Consider the following 16,786-nt stretch of genomic DNA (forward strand, 5'->3'; position numbering starts at 1 on the left):
ATGCTCATGGGTAGCACTGGCCAATGCCCAGCTGTGTGTATGTGTTTCGAGGTGACTGCCTAAAAACAAGAAGAAGAGAAGCGCACGTTTTATTTTGTTTATAAAAAATTTCCACCGCCAACTTGGAATTTTACACCAGAAACGACAAAAATGGGGGAAAACTTGACGCTGAATGTCACATCAAAGCAAGCTGGCCAGAAAAGAAGACAAGTAGGTAATAACTTGACGTTTTACAAATTGTGTTAACGAATTTTATTCATACCTTAGCAAAAGCCAGCGCAAACGGTAAAAAAACGTGTGAAAAAAACGGAAGAATTCGACTTTCAATTCGATTCAGAAAAACCAAAAGCAAAAGCAATTGTTGTGCGAAGAAAAGCAGATTCGACGAAAATGGGAAACCGTAATTCTAAAGTTAAGGACAAGAAGCCTATCCCGAAGGCACCTTCGTCTCCATTGACTTCCAGTGCCACTTATCTCGATAGTTTTCGGAATATTCTTCCGACTGCAAGACCTCCATTGTATCGCCTTCGCCGCGATGAGCCGTCGATTACTTCGTCTAACTCTTTCAATAGCTCTCCGATTTCGCCTTCGACCAGAGCTGAAGTCCAGGGATTGCTGGGAAGACAGGAGCAGAGTTCCAATCGAGTGCCAACCACAAGCAGTCCTCCAGCATCTACGTCATCCAGAGGACCTATAACCCAAGTCGGCCATCCAAGCCCACGTGTGGTCACCCAAAACTTCGTGCTTAAAACACCCAAAACTGAGCCATCGGTTAAGACAGAGGGACAGAAGATGCCCAAGACGAACGTCAGCAATGCAAAGCCAAAGCGGGTGCTAAAAACTCCCAAAACTGAGCCATCGGTTGAGACAGAGGGACAGAAGATGCCCAAGACGAATGTCAGCAATGCAAAGCCAAAGCGGATGATAAAAACCGAGAAAGATCCCGATCAGATGCCATCGCCAGGTGCTCGCAATGCAAATATACCTTCCGAAGATATTGTGTTCAATGTAACCACACCAAAACCGGCCGTGGTCGAGCTAAAAAAGGCAAATACAGAGGGATTGGTTAAGAAACGAGAAGAAAAGACGCCCAAGAAGAGCCCCAGCAGTGAACAGCCAAAGCGGGTGTTGAAAACACACCAAAGCCCAAACCAAATTCCATCAGAAGTCGTTCCTAATGCACCTTCACCCCCCGGGGATTTCATTTTCAATTTCAGCACCGCAAAGGAGGCTGCCGAAAGCCTTTTAAGCGGGGATTTAATCCTTAATGTGACTACAAAGCCTGTAGTTGCAGTGGAAGCAAAGAAAAAGGTGACGAGGGCTGAAAGATTGGGCGTGAACAAGGCGAAGGGAAAACCCATGACGAAGCTCAGCGATGAGCAGCTATCGCGTGCATTGAAATCTCAACTAAAGCCGGTGAATCCCAACCAATTGCCAAGGGCGGGCGACATTTTCCGTGCTCAAATGGAGGAGGAGCGCAAACAAAAGATGCGCGAAGAGGCTGGAGAAGATGAAAAAAGCAGTGAAGATGATCAGGAGTCGGTGAAAGAATCTACAAAAGATTTGCCCATGGAAGATGGCAACCTAAGCTCGAATGCAGGAGTAGCCCAGCCAACTCAGGAGACCGGCAAGAAGCCGTCGGAAACCCAATCGAAACCCAAGCCGGAAGAAAGCAAGCGAGTTCGCACCAAGAAGGTCGGCCTCTTCGATCAGAGCGATGTCGAGGCACTCAAGGAACTGGGACAACGAGCTGTGAAGCCCGTGAAGGAGACCATATTTACGGGCACGAAGATATCCACCCTGGGCCTCCATCCGCATGCCGTAAAGAACCTGGAGGATCTGCTGGGCATCAAGGAGCTGACCACCGTGCAACAGAAAACCATACCCGAGGTTCTCCTGGGCAAAGACGTGCTGGTGCGTTCCCAAACGGGCTCGGGAAAGACCCTGGCCTATGCTCTTCCTCTCGTGGAACTGCTGCAGAAGCAGCTGCCCAAAATTAAGCGACAGGATGGCATCTTGGCCCTGGTGATCGTGCCCACCAGAGAGCTGGTCGTGCAAACATACGAGCTCGTGCAGAAGCTGGTCAGACCCTACACCTGGATTGTTCCGGGTGCCTTGCTTGGTGGCGAGAACCGAAAATCCGAGAAGGGTAGGATTAGGAAGGGCATCAACTTGCTGATCGGCACACCCGGTCGTCTGGTGGATCATCTGCTGCACACGACCGCCTTCAAGCTGAACAAGCTGCAGTTCCTGATCCTCGACGAGGCCGATCGCCTGCTGGAGCTCGGTTACGAGCGCGACGTGAAGACCTTGGTGGAGGCCATTGACAAGCAGCGGGCGGAGTGCGAGGACAAGAATCAGCCGAAGCTGCAGAGGCTGCTGCTGAGTGCCACGCTGACCTCGCAGGTCAAGGAACTGGCGGGTCTAACGCTCCAGAATCCCCTCTACATCGACAACAGCGATGAGGCGGCGAGTGCCGCGCTGAAGTCCAAGGACGGCTATCAAAAGGAGACCATCGAAACGCTGATGGCGGTTGACGATGGGTTGGGTGAATACCAGGAGGACGTCACCGGTGTGCTGAGTATCCCCGACAATCTGCAGCTCAGCTTTCTGGTTGTGCCGCCCAAGCTGCGGCTGGTCGTCTTGTCCTCGCTGCTGGCCAAGGAAATGGACTCCAGTCCCAAGCAGTTCAAGGCGATCATCTTCATGAGCACCACGGAGATGGTGAACTTCCATCACGACATGCTGAACGAGGCGTTGACCAAGAGAGTTCTTGACGAGGAGGATGAAAACCAGGAAGAGGATTCCCAAGAAGAGGGAGATCCTCCACTGCTGCAGGGTCTGCGTTTCTTCAAGTGAGTTTGCTTTCTGTTTTCTGTAAACCTTAACATCTAATCGTATGTACGTGCCCGCAGATTGCATGGCTCCATGACCCAGACGGAGCGACAGGGCGTCTTTCGTGCCTTCCGCGATTGCCCCAGCTGCGTTCTGCTGGCCACCGATGTCGTGGGTCGCGGCATCGATGTGCCCGACACCAAGCTGGTGGTTCAGTACACACCACCGCAAACCACCGCCGATTTTGTCCACCGCGTTGGCCGCACAGCGAGGGCCGGTCGACGGGGACGAGCGGTGCTCTTTTTGGCACCCAGCGAGGCGCAGTATGTGCGCCACTTGGAGAAGAAGCGCATTCGCATCCAGCAGGGGGACATGTACTCCTACCTGCAGACCCTGCTGCCCAAGGACGACGAGGCCAGGACCGTGCAGGAGGCGGCCTCCAACTTGCAGCACAAGTTCCAGTCGCTCCTGGAAGACGATCGTGAGCTGCACGACAAGTCCTGCAAAGGTGAGTTCCTTCTACAGCAATTAAGTGATTAATATTTTGAATCAATCAAAGTCGCAAGAATTGAATTTGAATTTGAATGGGGAAATGCATTTAAAACTCTTTTAGTTTCAACGGGTTGAACTTATTTTTTTACCTGTAGGTAAAATTCCTCCATCAATACCATTTAACCGTATGATTACCACAGAAACCCTTTTCCATTTATCGTAAAAAAATGCAGACAGAGTTTTGGAACCCTCGGTTGTACCGTGCAATTGGACCCAGTTCCCATGACACTTACTTTTCCAATCGCCCCAACTCTGATCCCTGGACAAACTAGCAATTTAATCCTTTCACCAAAGAACATTAACTTTGTAATTACGTTTTTTTACAACACTCCGGTGAATGCGGAAAACAAGAACAAAAAAAAAAAAAAGAACAGAAATGCTCGGCTATTTTTCCAATTATAAGTTGGAAGTACGCGCCACGCCCCCGCTCTTTTTGCCGCCCTCAAAGTCCAGTTATCATCCACGGGGCGACGCGCGTTAAAAACACGAAAATTATTTCATATTTGAAGTTAATTTCGATTGCGTGTCAAATGAATCCCCCACCATTACCAACCACCACCCACAAGGCAAGTGACCACCAACGAGTTCTTTCATCGCCTGATCCTTTTTTCTGCCTTCACTTATTTCTACATTTTATTTTATTTGCTTTTCAAAATGGGGATGGGTAGTATACCCCGAAAAAAACAAACAGAGGGTATGTTCGTTTTCGGGGAACGCTTTGAACTTTGAATAAGATCTAAACTTATTAAAAAAAATTATTGTGGAAACATTGTTTGCTACAATACAAACATATCGTCATTATTCCTCAGACATTTCTGTGATGAGTTTCTTTTTCTTTTACGTGCCAATCAATAAGGACTTAGCTACGTATAAGTTGAATATCGTTCATGTTAAAATCCTGTTACGAGGTGTATCCTCGTCTGTCCGCTTTCACCTATCCTACTATCCTGCTGAAATTGTAATTGGAGCGTTGGAAGGGCTAGAAAAAAAGTTAATTAGATGTTACCAAGGCGCGTTCGAAGGGTTGAGGAAATCCAGACGATGTTTTTCCCCATTTTCTTGCGATTGAAACATAAAGTACATAAAGGAGCGGCAGGCAAGTGGAAACGATTCTAATCGAAAAGCGGCACTCCAAAAATGAATCATAAATGGGGAGAAAAATCACCCGAAAGGAGCAGCAGACTGTGGGCGTGTATATGTGTGTGTGTGTGCGAGTGGGGACTCCTTTTTTGATGGCTGATGGCGACTCGAAACAGGAAACGGAAACTGAGCGAAGTATCGCAAAACAATGGCAAAACAGCAAGATAAATAAAGGATAAAGGAATCGAGTCGGAGTAGGAGTCGGAGGCGGAGGCGGAGGCGGAGGCGGAGGTGGAGAGTCGGTCAAAATGGCAACGCAAATTGCACTTAAGCGCCGAGTCAAGCGTCAAGACAGGAAGCCACTTGGCAAAACTTAAGAGCAGATCCAGATCCAGAGCCAAAAATGGCAAAATGTCCAAAAGAGATGGCTATAACCAAGACGAGATAGATAGAAAGAGACGGCAGACTCAAACGGGGAGCCGATGGAAAAACAAACAAACAAAACAAAAAGGAATAGAATGGAGAGGAAAGGATAGAGGATGGAGGATAGGAATCCAGGAGGAGGATGCAGTTTTCTACTGCTGCTGCTCTGCTGCGTCCAATCAAAAAGCCATTAAAAAGTATTACGCTTGAACAAAACTGTACAAAGCAGCAGATAAAAGCCAAGAGCAGCCAGAAAGCCAGAAAGGGATGGCGAATGCTGCGACTTGCCATTGCATCGGTAATTGAAACAATTTTCAACTCGGAATTCACTTTTGTCTTCAGGCGGCTTCTGAAAGTTTCAGTAGTTCGTGATACAGTGCGTTTCAGGGTTGCACGATAAAGAAGCAAAGCGAAAATCAAGAGTTCATATAAAAAAAAGTTTCCTTTTTCTCAAATATTAAAAGCATCTTTTAATCCTCTTTTCAGTAAATCAGATTTTTATATTTTAGTTTAAATAGTATAATTCCGAAATAATTAATCCCAATTCACTAAACTCGAAAAGTGCCTATGAATTTGTTGATACATCTCCCTCGTTCGAAAACATCTGTTTCTAAAAGCAGGATAATCCGCCGACATCCACTCAGATTCTCATAGTTCCCTTTTGACTTACAATCATTATAGGCATATTCAATGCTATATTTTCTCGGGCTTATCCTGGCCATTGTTTGGCAAAAAGAGTTCTGTTAATGCCCTTTCACGAATGAGCCATAAGCCCCCCGCATTTTGGGCGACACCCCCGATTAGCTATACGCTGGGTATCAAGTGAGCAAATCCCGGGGAGAACACATCGCCGGGGATTGGGAGTGGGCTGGGGATGGGTTCGAGCATAATGGGTGGACTGAAAAAACAATCACAACAATTTGCCACGCCTACGCCAACCGCATGGACACGCGCTGAGGAAAAACCACCCGGGGTAAGTCGCCCACTCCCCCGGAATGTTGGCAACTCAAACAAAACCACCAAGACAATGGCATAAAAAGCCATTTTGTGCGGCTTCTGCGGTGGATTTCACATTTCTCCGTTCGCCGTTCTCCGTTCTCTCTTTCTCCACTGCCGGCACACGAATGACATTTATTTTATTCGCCACTTCCGGCTGGCAGACGTCTCTAAACATCCGCTGCCGTCATACTTTTTGTTTGCCTAATGTCTGCCACTTGGCCGTAATCGCATTTGCGGCAATTAAGCCAGAACCAGAAAGCCCAGGGATTGACTTCGAGACTTTGGTTCGTTCGTTCCTCCATCCTCATGACTCCCAAAAAAGGACACTCGAGTGCGGGATGCAGAAAGGACTGCTGCGAGTTAATTGCCGGGGCAGGAACGTCTTTGCATCCATCTCGGCTCGGCCTGGCACTCCTCCACCAACTCCTCCTCCTCGATTGCTTCCTGTTTTCGCTGCCGGGGCTCTGAACTTCATTTCGGAGTTATCCTGGCGTTGTCCTGGGGCTGGAGGTCTCGGTGTGTGTGGCCGGAATCTGCGGTTCTTCGGTAGTCAATTACAAGGTCCTGGGAACGGAAGGGCGACTAGTTTATTAAAGCTAATTTAGTGGCTTCTCGGTGATGAATAATACATTCGTAGATAGTTGGGAGACCATTGATGTAAACTTTATAATTTGGCTTCTTTTAATAATAAATTCTGAAATTACGTAAAAAATATAATGGTTTAAAATTTATGGTAAATATCAGAAATAATATTTACAAATATATACTTTATTTTAAGAAAGAAGCTTTTAAATATAGCTTAACTTGTTTAAAAGAGTTTTTCATCAAGTTTCGCGGATACTCATTACTCTAGTCAAATCCTCCTCTACTCTGTCCTTAGAAAGGATACGTCTCCCCCCGATGACTCTCACTCGCATCTGTCTGGTTTTGTTTGAAAAGTGGCGTTCCCTGAGCATTTGCATTGCATTTTTCATTTCACATCACATTTACATATCTCACTCTTGCCACGAGATGCTTATCGGGGTAACAATTGCGGTCCTGAGTGGCTGTTCGTTCGTTGGTAATTTGATATCATTGTTGTATAATTTGGAATTGCCTGGCATAAGTGCTGCGTAATTAGCAAGGACATGCCCACAACAGCCAGCCACAATCGCATATACATACGTGTACCGAGTACAATGTTCAGTGGCGGAGGATAACCCCGAGCACACAATGCCACGGCTCTATTGTGGATGTGAAATCCTTTGCTGACACTGCTCATTTGTCATTTTAACAAATTTATTTTGTAATGAATGCGGCTCACACACACATCCAGACACACATATACATACGGGCGGCACTTAAGCCAAGACATCAATTAATTCCAAAGGCATTAACATCTCCGCTTTTCCCCTTCCTTCCTTCTGCAGCCTTTGTGTCCTGGACGAAGTTCTACACGACATTTCCCAAGGAGCTGAAGCCCATCTTCAACGTTCGCGTCGCCCACATGGGGCACTTTGCCAAGAGCTTTGCCCTCAAGGAGGCGCCCACCAAGTTCGCGGCCCAGCACGCCGCCCCCAAAGCGGCCCCGCCCACCAACAGACTGACCTACACGGAGAGGTATGCATAAAAATTATAGTTTTTATATTTCCTTTATTTATAACTTTTCTAGATATATGTTTTTGTATTCCAAATTAACTCTAATGGTTAACCCTTCTTGCAGAGATCCCGATAAGATGCAGGCCCAGAAGCGCGAGAAGCGCCGATATACGACCACGGTGAGCGGGCAGGTGCGCCAGGTGCAGCAGCAGAATGGAGGATCTCCTGTGGTCGACCGCCGCAAGCCGGGACCCCAAGGATCCGGCGGATCTGGGGGATCTGGCGGATTTGGTGGCTCAGGAGGCGGAGTGGGTCGCAGCAGCTTCCTGAAGAGCATGAACAAATCGAGAGCCCTGAATATGTCCGAGATGGATAGCGGACTGCCGCCGGCGGGGCCCGCCAAGCGGAGCAAGAAGAAGTAGGAGCCCTCCTCCTACCCCTCGAGAGGGAAAAAGATGGGAGGGACCCGGAGGAGTAAGTGGTCCAGTGGGGGCACTGCGGCCCGGACGGAGTTCAGAGCACTTTGCGGCACATTATGCGCGCCATTTTGCCTGCCCGCTGTGCCTGCTCAGGCGTTTAATCGAAAAGCAAATTGCTCCATATATATTATCTATCTATATCTGTATATGTATATATATGTTCGAGTAGAATATAAGAAAATCCAAGGAGCTGCGCTCATAAAAGTTTCATTTTTCTCAACTTTTAAGCCCGGACGTCCTGCGGGAAAAGTTGTGGCCGCCTGCCAGCATATTTTAAGCTTCCTTTTAACTTTTTTCTACTGTTTTTCCTATTTTTTTTTCCTGTTTTTCGATTACTTGCCGTAATATGTTCGTTCATTTTTTGTGTGGAAAATATTAGAAATCCATTTTCCGCTCACTGCAGATTCATTCAGTTTTGAAAATGTCAATGAAACGACGGCGAGGGGTCAGAGGTCGGCACGTGTTGGCTTTTTATGCAACCGAAGCGCATAATTGGTTGGACAAGGCATAAATAAATATCGGATACATATAAACACTGTTCAAACGCTTTGCTCTCTCTCTCTTTTTTTTTTTTTTTTTTTTTGCCGTGGCCAGGACGACACGTGGCCAAAACGCAGTTGCGGAGGCGTAGGTATTATAGACCATAATTGCGGCTGTTCGATGGGGAATAAAAGGCCCCTAATTAACCGCTCAACGATTGATTTTTAATTAGGCCACTGGCCCACGCCCACGTCGATATGTCACTCAAAGTCAAAGTCAATCAACCATGAACCATCGAACCGCACTCGATTCCTAATTACGTGCGAGTGTCAACATATGAAATAATATTTTGGTATAAATGCGTCCATTAAAAGGAACCCCCGCACTTCGGTGGGTTGGGTTGCGTTTGCAACGGAAAATGGGGCTGTTCTTGGGTGGAGACTTGTGGTCAGGTGTTTCCGGCAAGAAGTTTGGGTTTGCGACGAAGGGAACGGCTGGAAAATAGGTTTTGATCTGTTAATAAAGAATACATATAAAACTTACGGGGAATATATAAACTACTTGTTTTTTAAAATAATATATGCCTTTGTTTTTTTAAACAACAAAATATCAAATATTCAAAAGACCATTTTGTTGGTTAATCTGGTTCTTGTGCTGTTAAATTTTGAATAACCACACAAGTCCTTAAGTTTAAATTAAAATGCCAACGGGGCAACATCCAGTTTCGAATAATGCTTTACTCTGATCAATTGCGATTGGCGTCCACTTAACGCTAACCAATCGCGTAACGTAACCCATACTTTGGGGTAACCAAACACACAACTAGCACGAATAATTGCCACTTAGCAGGGGGCAAACCCCCAACCCAAAGAATCCATGGAAGTACCCCCTTGTTTTCGGCTCCACCCAGTTGTCAACGCCGGGGGTCGCATTAGAGAGGGTTCTACCTTTTTTTTGGGTGGCAAAAAATACTGACAGCTGTTTTGGGTCGTACTCGTTGACGGGAAGTTTCCCCCAAACGCAACCCCACAATCATTATTTCAGTAAAGGGAGCTGGAAGAATAGAGGAAGGGGGAAAAAAACATGCAACACTTGCACCTGACCAACCGACAGAGGGCATTGTTAGTACGCCACTACAACTTTATTACCACCCCCATGGACGCAGCCTTCCAATCGAGTGGAGGATTTTAATTTACCCTAATGCGTCTATAATTCGAGCCATTAGTGCAATCACATTAGCAATTTTCCACGGCCAACCCTTTGCTGGCCGAGCGGGTGGTGAAAAGCCACTTTCCCCCTCCCCCAAATCCTGGCGGCAGGAACTGATCCAATTAGATCGGTCCTAATCACACATGCGAACACTGGGCTTAAATCAATCGAATGCCTGCCGGGATTACCAACAGATGTTGGCTGTTTGATTTTGGTGGGCTTGGACTTACTTTTCTGAAATAAATGTGAAAACCCCTTTCTTCTTTTTTGATGTAGAAATTACTCGAATCCATAACTTCTCAACTTGGTCAACGATTTTTATGTGATAAATCTTCTTAAATTTAGAATCTAATACTGTGTCCCCATTTGCTATCTAGGCTGATGCCATGTGGATTTCCCGGAGTAGTTGGGAGGCCAGTTCGCAGCAGGCCTTCTGTCTGTTTATCTCCACAGCCATGACCTAAAATAGGGTTATAAAACAAGAATACATTAGTTATCATTAGGAATTTTTTTAATTTTAATTTGATTTAATTTTTGTGATGAAATTACTAAAAAAAGAACCAAAGCCCAGAACTTCTTAGCCCATAAAATTAATTTCTGCTCCTGTTCTACGCATTTTGAGCCAACAACCCGTAAGCCAAATAATCTTATTCCCATTTTTACCCATCGTCGCCTCGCGTTAAAAACAAATTAATTTCGACGCTCAACTGGGGCGATATTTCGAGGGTACTCAAAGATCATCTGTCATTTCTGGGATGCCGTTCGCCTGGTGACCTTCCAGTGGGGCGTCTCCAACCGCTGCAACTGCACCGCTGCGTCGAAAAGAAGTCCCTAATTGTTTGCATTTGTGTTGCAATTTAGTTGAAATCGCGCCTCTTGGCCAAATTGTCTTTAAATTGGCAGTTGGCGCTGTGCGCCATAAATCCAAGCAGCACCAGCCCTCGTCTTTTTCTGGCTTTTTAGCCACTTCTCGATCTGATTGCTACCTTGGGAAAACATTTGTAAGGGGAATATTTTGTTTTTAAAGTAGTTTGTTTGGGTAAAAACTTACTCTAAAATATTTCAATTTTTTTTTAATTTTGTTAAGTATCTGTCTTTTAATGATCTGCACACTTATTTGCTATTTTGTTTGCTGGGTGCATTGCCGTCTGTACTTTTTAGTTCGGGGATATTTTGGCCAAGCAGCGGAAGTACCGCTTGGCGAGTTTGCCCAGCCGCCGGCCGATCGGCCAGAGCATCGCGACTATAGCGCACTATAGCCTTACTGCCATCCTGATCCGGAGAGTTACCCGTGGGGCATCGTTGGCGGTCAGCGGACCTCTGATATATACTCGAAGTTAGCATCCAAGACTCTCAGCTGCGGTCGCAAATTATCAACAAATTAGAGTTTTCGTCGAAGGAGTCGGGCTCGCGGGTCCCGAGTCATTTGGTTTGATTTGATTTCATTTGCTCGCATGTCTCGTTGTCATTTCGGCTTGGCTCTGGATCGGTATCTTTTGGGGATCCACGATCCACCGACGACTCAGATCACTCAGATCGCTCAGATCTTTCGGATCCTTTTCGGGGCCCCATTTCTCAGCGGCGGATCTGCGTTTTATGGGACGCCGCTGGTAAAGTGATTTCTTCAACGCTTTGTTAGCGCAGCGGATTGATGCGGCTGTCATTAGCCGATTTCGTTTTCGGCCTAAACGGGTCCCAAGATCTACACAGCCACCCCTCAAATGGCTTCGTATGGCTTGCTAAATGCGTTTTTAACGTGCTTTTAATTGCCAACTAACCCCCGTTTCCCCCCGCTTTCCCCTCTCGCCGTCGAACTTTCGGCTCGCCTTGCCGGGCAAATTAAATCAAATTGAAACTAATTAACATAAATAAATTTACACAAATCCAATCGCAATATGCCTCGTTACAGGCCTTCACACTTTCCGCTTCAGTGAAGGGAGGGAATTTGAAATTGGGATTTACTGGCTGACATTCGCAAGCGACAACTGTCAAATTGGACAAGTTGCATTTGCAAATAAATAGACGGGCACTCGTTCAAACGGAAACGGAAGCTGACGACCCACGAATCCATCGCACTTTCCATTGGGCTGGGTTGGGCTTGGCAGGGGTGGGGTGACCAAAACGTGAGGTGGAGAGGGGGTTGGCTGGGAAGGTGGAAGGGGTGGGGGGTGCTTGGGGGCCAGAAGGAGGCTGCGTTAGCTCTGCTTCGACGCTTGCGCTTAAAGTTTTTAGGCGCTATGAAATTAATTGGATTTGCCTGTGGCGAGGACATTCGAGCACAGTGGAGCCAGATCCATATAGAATAACATTCATTTGCTACATTCTTACATTCCGTATTTAGTATTGAATATATCTTAAAAAAATCAACAATAATTTTAACACAAATCCCCTTGTTAAATTTCATTAGCCTTTGTTTAGCTGCAGCTAGCTGTGCATTCTTGTAGATTCCCAAAAGAATCTGCTCCGGGATCTACTGTTCCTGCTGCCCCTTTCGTCGGCCACGCGGCGTATGCGCAATGTAACCGGGTCCGATGTCACCGAAAGTCCACCCAATCCACCCACTTGGCAGCTCAGTTATTTACTGCTTTATTTGCGGTCTTGTCAAAGCAATCAACACAGTCAGAGCGTGTCCTTTTTCCTGCCCGTGGCCCAAAAGGTGGTGGCTTTTATTTACTTGTCTGGCGAGTCCTTGTTGGCTCCGCTGGGTTTATTTGTAGAATGATTTTTCAATAATTTATGTATGACGATGGATGGGTGGTTTGGTTGGGTTATGCTTCGGTTTGCTTTTGGCCTGGCGGGGGTGGTGGTGGTAGTGGTGGTGGTGGTGGTGGCACTTGATTTAATGTGCGGGGTGTTACTTTCAACACCCCCCAATCACAATAATAAGAGCGACGCAGAGCACTATTGACTGGCGCTGTGACAATGCAATTATAAATGGTGACAAAATAATTTCCGCTGCGTGATTTTTATGACAGTTGTTCACCGTACGGGTGGCATTCTGCTTCGCTGACCGCTGCCAGAGAATTGAATCAGAATTAAATAGTATTGGTATTCCTTTGCCCGTCTTGCCGTCTTGCCGCCTTTCAGCATTTCAAATGCCAATTTAATGACCATAATTGGTTAGGATGTGGTCGGTCGATGGGCATAATTCGAGTTCGAGTTCGAGTTCATCCTCCTCCTGGCTTCCTGTCCAGTGTGGGTGCTTCCACAAGGGAGCCAGCGATCCTTTCAAGGGCTTCCCACAGTCAAGGCTGCCCCGCCATATGAAATCATAATTCCAGGGCAACGTCTCGCGAATTCATAAGAGCTTGTCATTTGTGGCACGCAATCGCGCTGCCTGATAATTGCAAATTGGGAATTGCCATAAAATGGCAAAGGCACAAAAAAAGGAAAGCAGGATTGAAATAAAATATTAAAAGGCAGCAGCATTAGGCGTATCTGTAAGTTCGGCCTTGTGAACTCAATTAATTCGAATTGGCGATACTGAGTAAGTGAAAGATAAAGGTGAAGGATACGTAAAATAAAATTATAAAGCGGGGAGTGAACTTGCAATATTAAATGGAAACCATTTTCCTTAATATTAAAGTTAACCACACGAGACCGTTAAATATATTTCTAAGCAAACTTTAAAAGTATTTTTAACGATCTTTTGTAACTGATTCTAATCGAATAATATTCCAAGTTTGAGATCATATTTAAGCGATCAGATTGGCTGACAAACGGTTTTCACAGCTGAACAACTGCTCGTGTCCTTTTGCGCCGCTGCTAAACTAATCCTGCGACGAGGAAGAATTCCAAATTAAAACATTTGTTGCCACTTTCTATCGGCGGCCAGCCATCTCAATTTGTCAATGCTTCGAAGGATTAAAATGCGGCAAAAAAAAATGTATACAAACGGGGATTTGGCGCTTATCAGCGGTGCTGGAAAAGGACATCGAAGGACCAGCGAGGACTCGATGAATTTGTCACATTAGGCCCGGCATATGTGAGCGGACCCCGAAGTGATAAGATCCAACCCATCTGATCCGATCCTCACTCTGTTTCTGTACGGTGAAATCTCTAAAAACTGCGCTACTGTTTTTCGGTGGTGAGTGATTTCGATTCCGCTGCGATTCCAGTGGTGGTGGAAAATGGCATGGAAAATATTGTTGTTGCCAGCGTAATTGGCAGGATATTAGCTGAGGGCAGCCGGGGGTTGTCCTGCGGGACAGTCAAGGGATTACGTCGGGCATTATGAGCAAATTAAGTGTGAAGTGGCATTTGGGATTTATTCCGGGCACTAAGCGCTTTAAAATCGGAAAAGGAAAAACTAACAGAGAGCGCAGGACGCACAAAAGGTGTCACATGTCAAGCACTCCGAGTCACTCGGAATCGTCACGAAAACAAACTAACACTTAACCCCAACTCGAGGACCTTTCACTCCACTCCTCCTTCTTGTTCAACCTCGATAAACAACCACTCCCACTCCCACACCCACCCACATCATCCGCCCACTCAAGGACGAGCTTATCATTTACACTCAACGCTCGGCCGTTCGGCACGTGCCGCTGCATTATTAACCGCAAAATGCTCATAAAGGATCAATTTGTGCGCACACGTGTCCAGGATAATGCACATAAATCAAAGAAACGGCTGCCAAATGGACAAAGACGATGACAGTCCGCGGAGAATCCTGGCGGCGGGGCGAGAATCCACCCACTGCACTTCGTCGCAAGGACATGCAGTTTAAAGCGGCCCAAAGAAGCCGAAGCCATTAGAAGTGCAAAGGACCTTCGGGCACGGGTGTGTGAACCACCGGAAGCAACCGAGATTTATGGCCTCGAGAAAGGACAGCGGAGGTTACACCTCTCGGAAAGCTATTCAATTTGTAACCGCAGAGATAAATGGCTAATATTTGTCACAGACTTTGTCATTTTAATTGTTTGCATTTTATTAAGAGCTTGAAGTGACTTCATTGAACGCAAATACATGAATTGCTTCCAGTTTCTTGGACAAGAAAAATATTGTTCGGTAAGGTGGTTTTTTTTTTAGAAATATTTCCATTGCATTAAATTCAACATTTATTGCAAAGTCTTTAATCTGAAGAAACCGTCTGCAAATAATTTGCATAACTACAGTCGGCGAAGGCATATAAATCTTCTATATGCTTTCTATTTAACTTTTACTAAAGACTTCCGACACATTTCTGCGCCGGCCAATTTGCCAGGCGATTCCCCGGATTCCCCGAAAGGCCCCGTACTCCCCGGATCGCCAGTGTTCCCCGGATTCCCTGGCTTGCAGTCGCTTTCAACACCTACACACCAGCGGCTCCCAGGCCGACTTGCATTTGGATGGCGTGACTGGCTCGCATTTGGCCCAAAAGCCCGGGAAAGTGGCCCAGAGTGGCCGGGCCGGTTGTCTGCGGCCCTCAAGGCTTGTAACTTATCTAAATGCACACAATTATTGAATATAATCGCCGCCAGAAGAGCTCAACGCCGAGGGAGCTAAAACAAACACGTGGAAATTTTGCATGCCGCCTTTTGGGCGTTCCTGCGCTTCGCAAAATGGGAAAAGGCTAAAACCGCCAGCCGAATGCTCTGATCTAGGACATATTTCTTAAGAGTATTATCTATATATTTCTTCAACTACTGCCAAGTACCAATACTATACTTGGAACTTTAAAAGGTTAATAAATTCCGAATTTGGTTTTTGTTAAGACTTAGTTGTGCTCGATTTAAGCAACAAAAAATGTATATAAAGTCCGAGCTTGCAGGGGTTAATTCACAGGTTTTCGCTGTCTTTGTTCTGCAAACTTGATGCCCAAGTTCAATTATCTCAACAAAGCGGCCAAGAGAATAACAAACATTTTGCAATTATCGGGCAAATATTTATTTAAGCGCAATTATCTGAACACGAGTTGAATAAAAAAGAGCGACAGATAAAACAGGGTAAAAATCAAATGAAAAACCCAACTTGCTGGCAATTAAGCGCAATTTCCGTTCCCTGTCAAATGATTATTTAAAGTGCAATCTATGTATATTTATATATATACACATATATCGGGGTGTGCGGGTGTAAATAGTTAATGCAGCAATGGCAAAATGTGACAAATTATACAGAACGGAGATTAACTCCCCCGAACCATTTGTTACAAGAATCGGGATCGAAAAAAATCAGTATTAAATTAAACAAACAGCAACAACAAGCCACTTATTAATAGCATATGTTCAGTGTCACTCGCACAGAAATCAACAAAAAGCGGGGAAAAAAAACCACGATGCGAATAAAAAAGGATCAAAGGTAAAAAACAGGAGAGCAAATTAAATGCAAACAAAGTTGATTTCCCATTCCTGCGAGCATAAACTTTTAATTTTATTTTCCCTTTTATTTGTAAATTACACATTTCGCTGAACGAAAATTGCAGGTAGAAAAGTGCAGGTGAATGGGTGGTGGGTGGAATGTGGGGTTGGCCACATCCGTTCGCAATTTTTGGGGGAAAATCCGCGAATCGTGGGCGTTGTTCCGGTCCGCTCGTCCAGCCCCCACTTTCTGCCCTGTGTTTATCCTGCGAACTTCAAGTTTTCAAAGAAAATAAGGATCGGTAGAGCGAGCTATGTGTGGCGAAATAATTATACAAAATCGATACAATTCTAGGCTTAAAAAATCAAAAACAATTTCAAACATTTAACACACACATTTGTTATTTTAAAAGGAAATGTAAAGATACAAAATAAATAAAAATATACTTTTAAACCCTTGTTAAAGATGGAATTTGCGTGATATCCACGGCTTTTTGATTTATCCTCCCTGTTCTTCTGATTGGCTGCTTAAGCGAATTGTGGTGGCTGCTGATGAAAATGCCGAAGAGGATGGTGTTTGGTTACACTGGTCCACCCACAAAAATGAGCGGCTAATTGGATGTCTATATGCGACGAGGATGGCGGCCATGTGTGGCAGGTACTTTGACAGTCGGCGCCTGATTTCCATGCAAATTGGTTACAGAACAGTAAGCAGGCAATATTTCTGCTTCATTTCATAAATGCGTCCGGGGTCGACTCCGCCAATCCTCAATTCCCCAACGGCTGCCTTCCAGCTCTTTGGACTCCATGAGTTTGCATATCAAACGCCAGATGATGTGTCTTTAATTTATACATGAATCCGCAGCCAATTTC

The 16,786-nt window shown here is 45.6% G+C and overlaps 1 protein-coding gene across 1 annotated transcript; it reads left to right on the forward strand.

Annotated features, from left to right (window-relative positions):
• The first annotated feature begins 65 nt into the window (after positions 1 to 65).
• On the forward strand, positions 66 to 8,479 carry LOC108098091 (probable ATP-dependent RNA helicase CG8611). The gene is made up of 5 exons (XM_017200797.2): positions 66 to 210; positions 268 to 2,855; positions 2,916 to 3,343; positions 7,299 to 7,488; positions 7,592 to 8,479. Exons 1-5 carry the CDS (start codon positions 151 to 153, stop codon positions 7,887 to 7,889), a joined length of 3,564 nt encoding a protein of 1,187 aa, XP_017056286.1. The 5' UTR covers positions 66 to 150; the 3' UTR covers positions 7,890 to 8,479.
• The last annotated feature ends 8,307 nt before the right edge of the window (positions 8,480 to 16,786 follow it).

The sequence above is a fragment of the Drosophila ficusphila genome, unplaced genomic scaffold, assembly GCF_018152265.1.
Source record: "Drosophila ficusphila isolate 14025-0441.05 unplaced genomic scaffold, ASM1815226v1 contig_197, whole genome shotgun sequence".
In the NCBI taxonomy this organism is placed as follows: Eukaryota; Metazoa; Arthropoda; class Insecta; order Diptera; family Drosophilidae; genus Drosophila; species Drosophila ficusphila.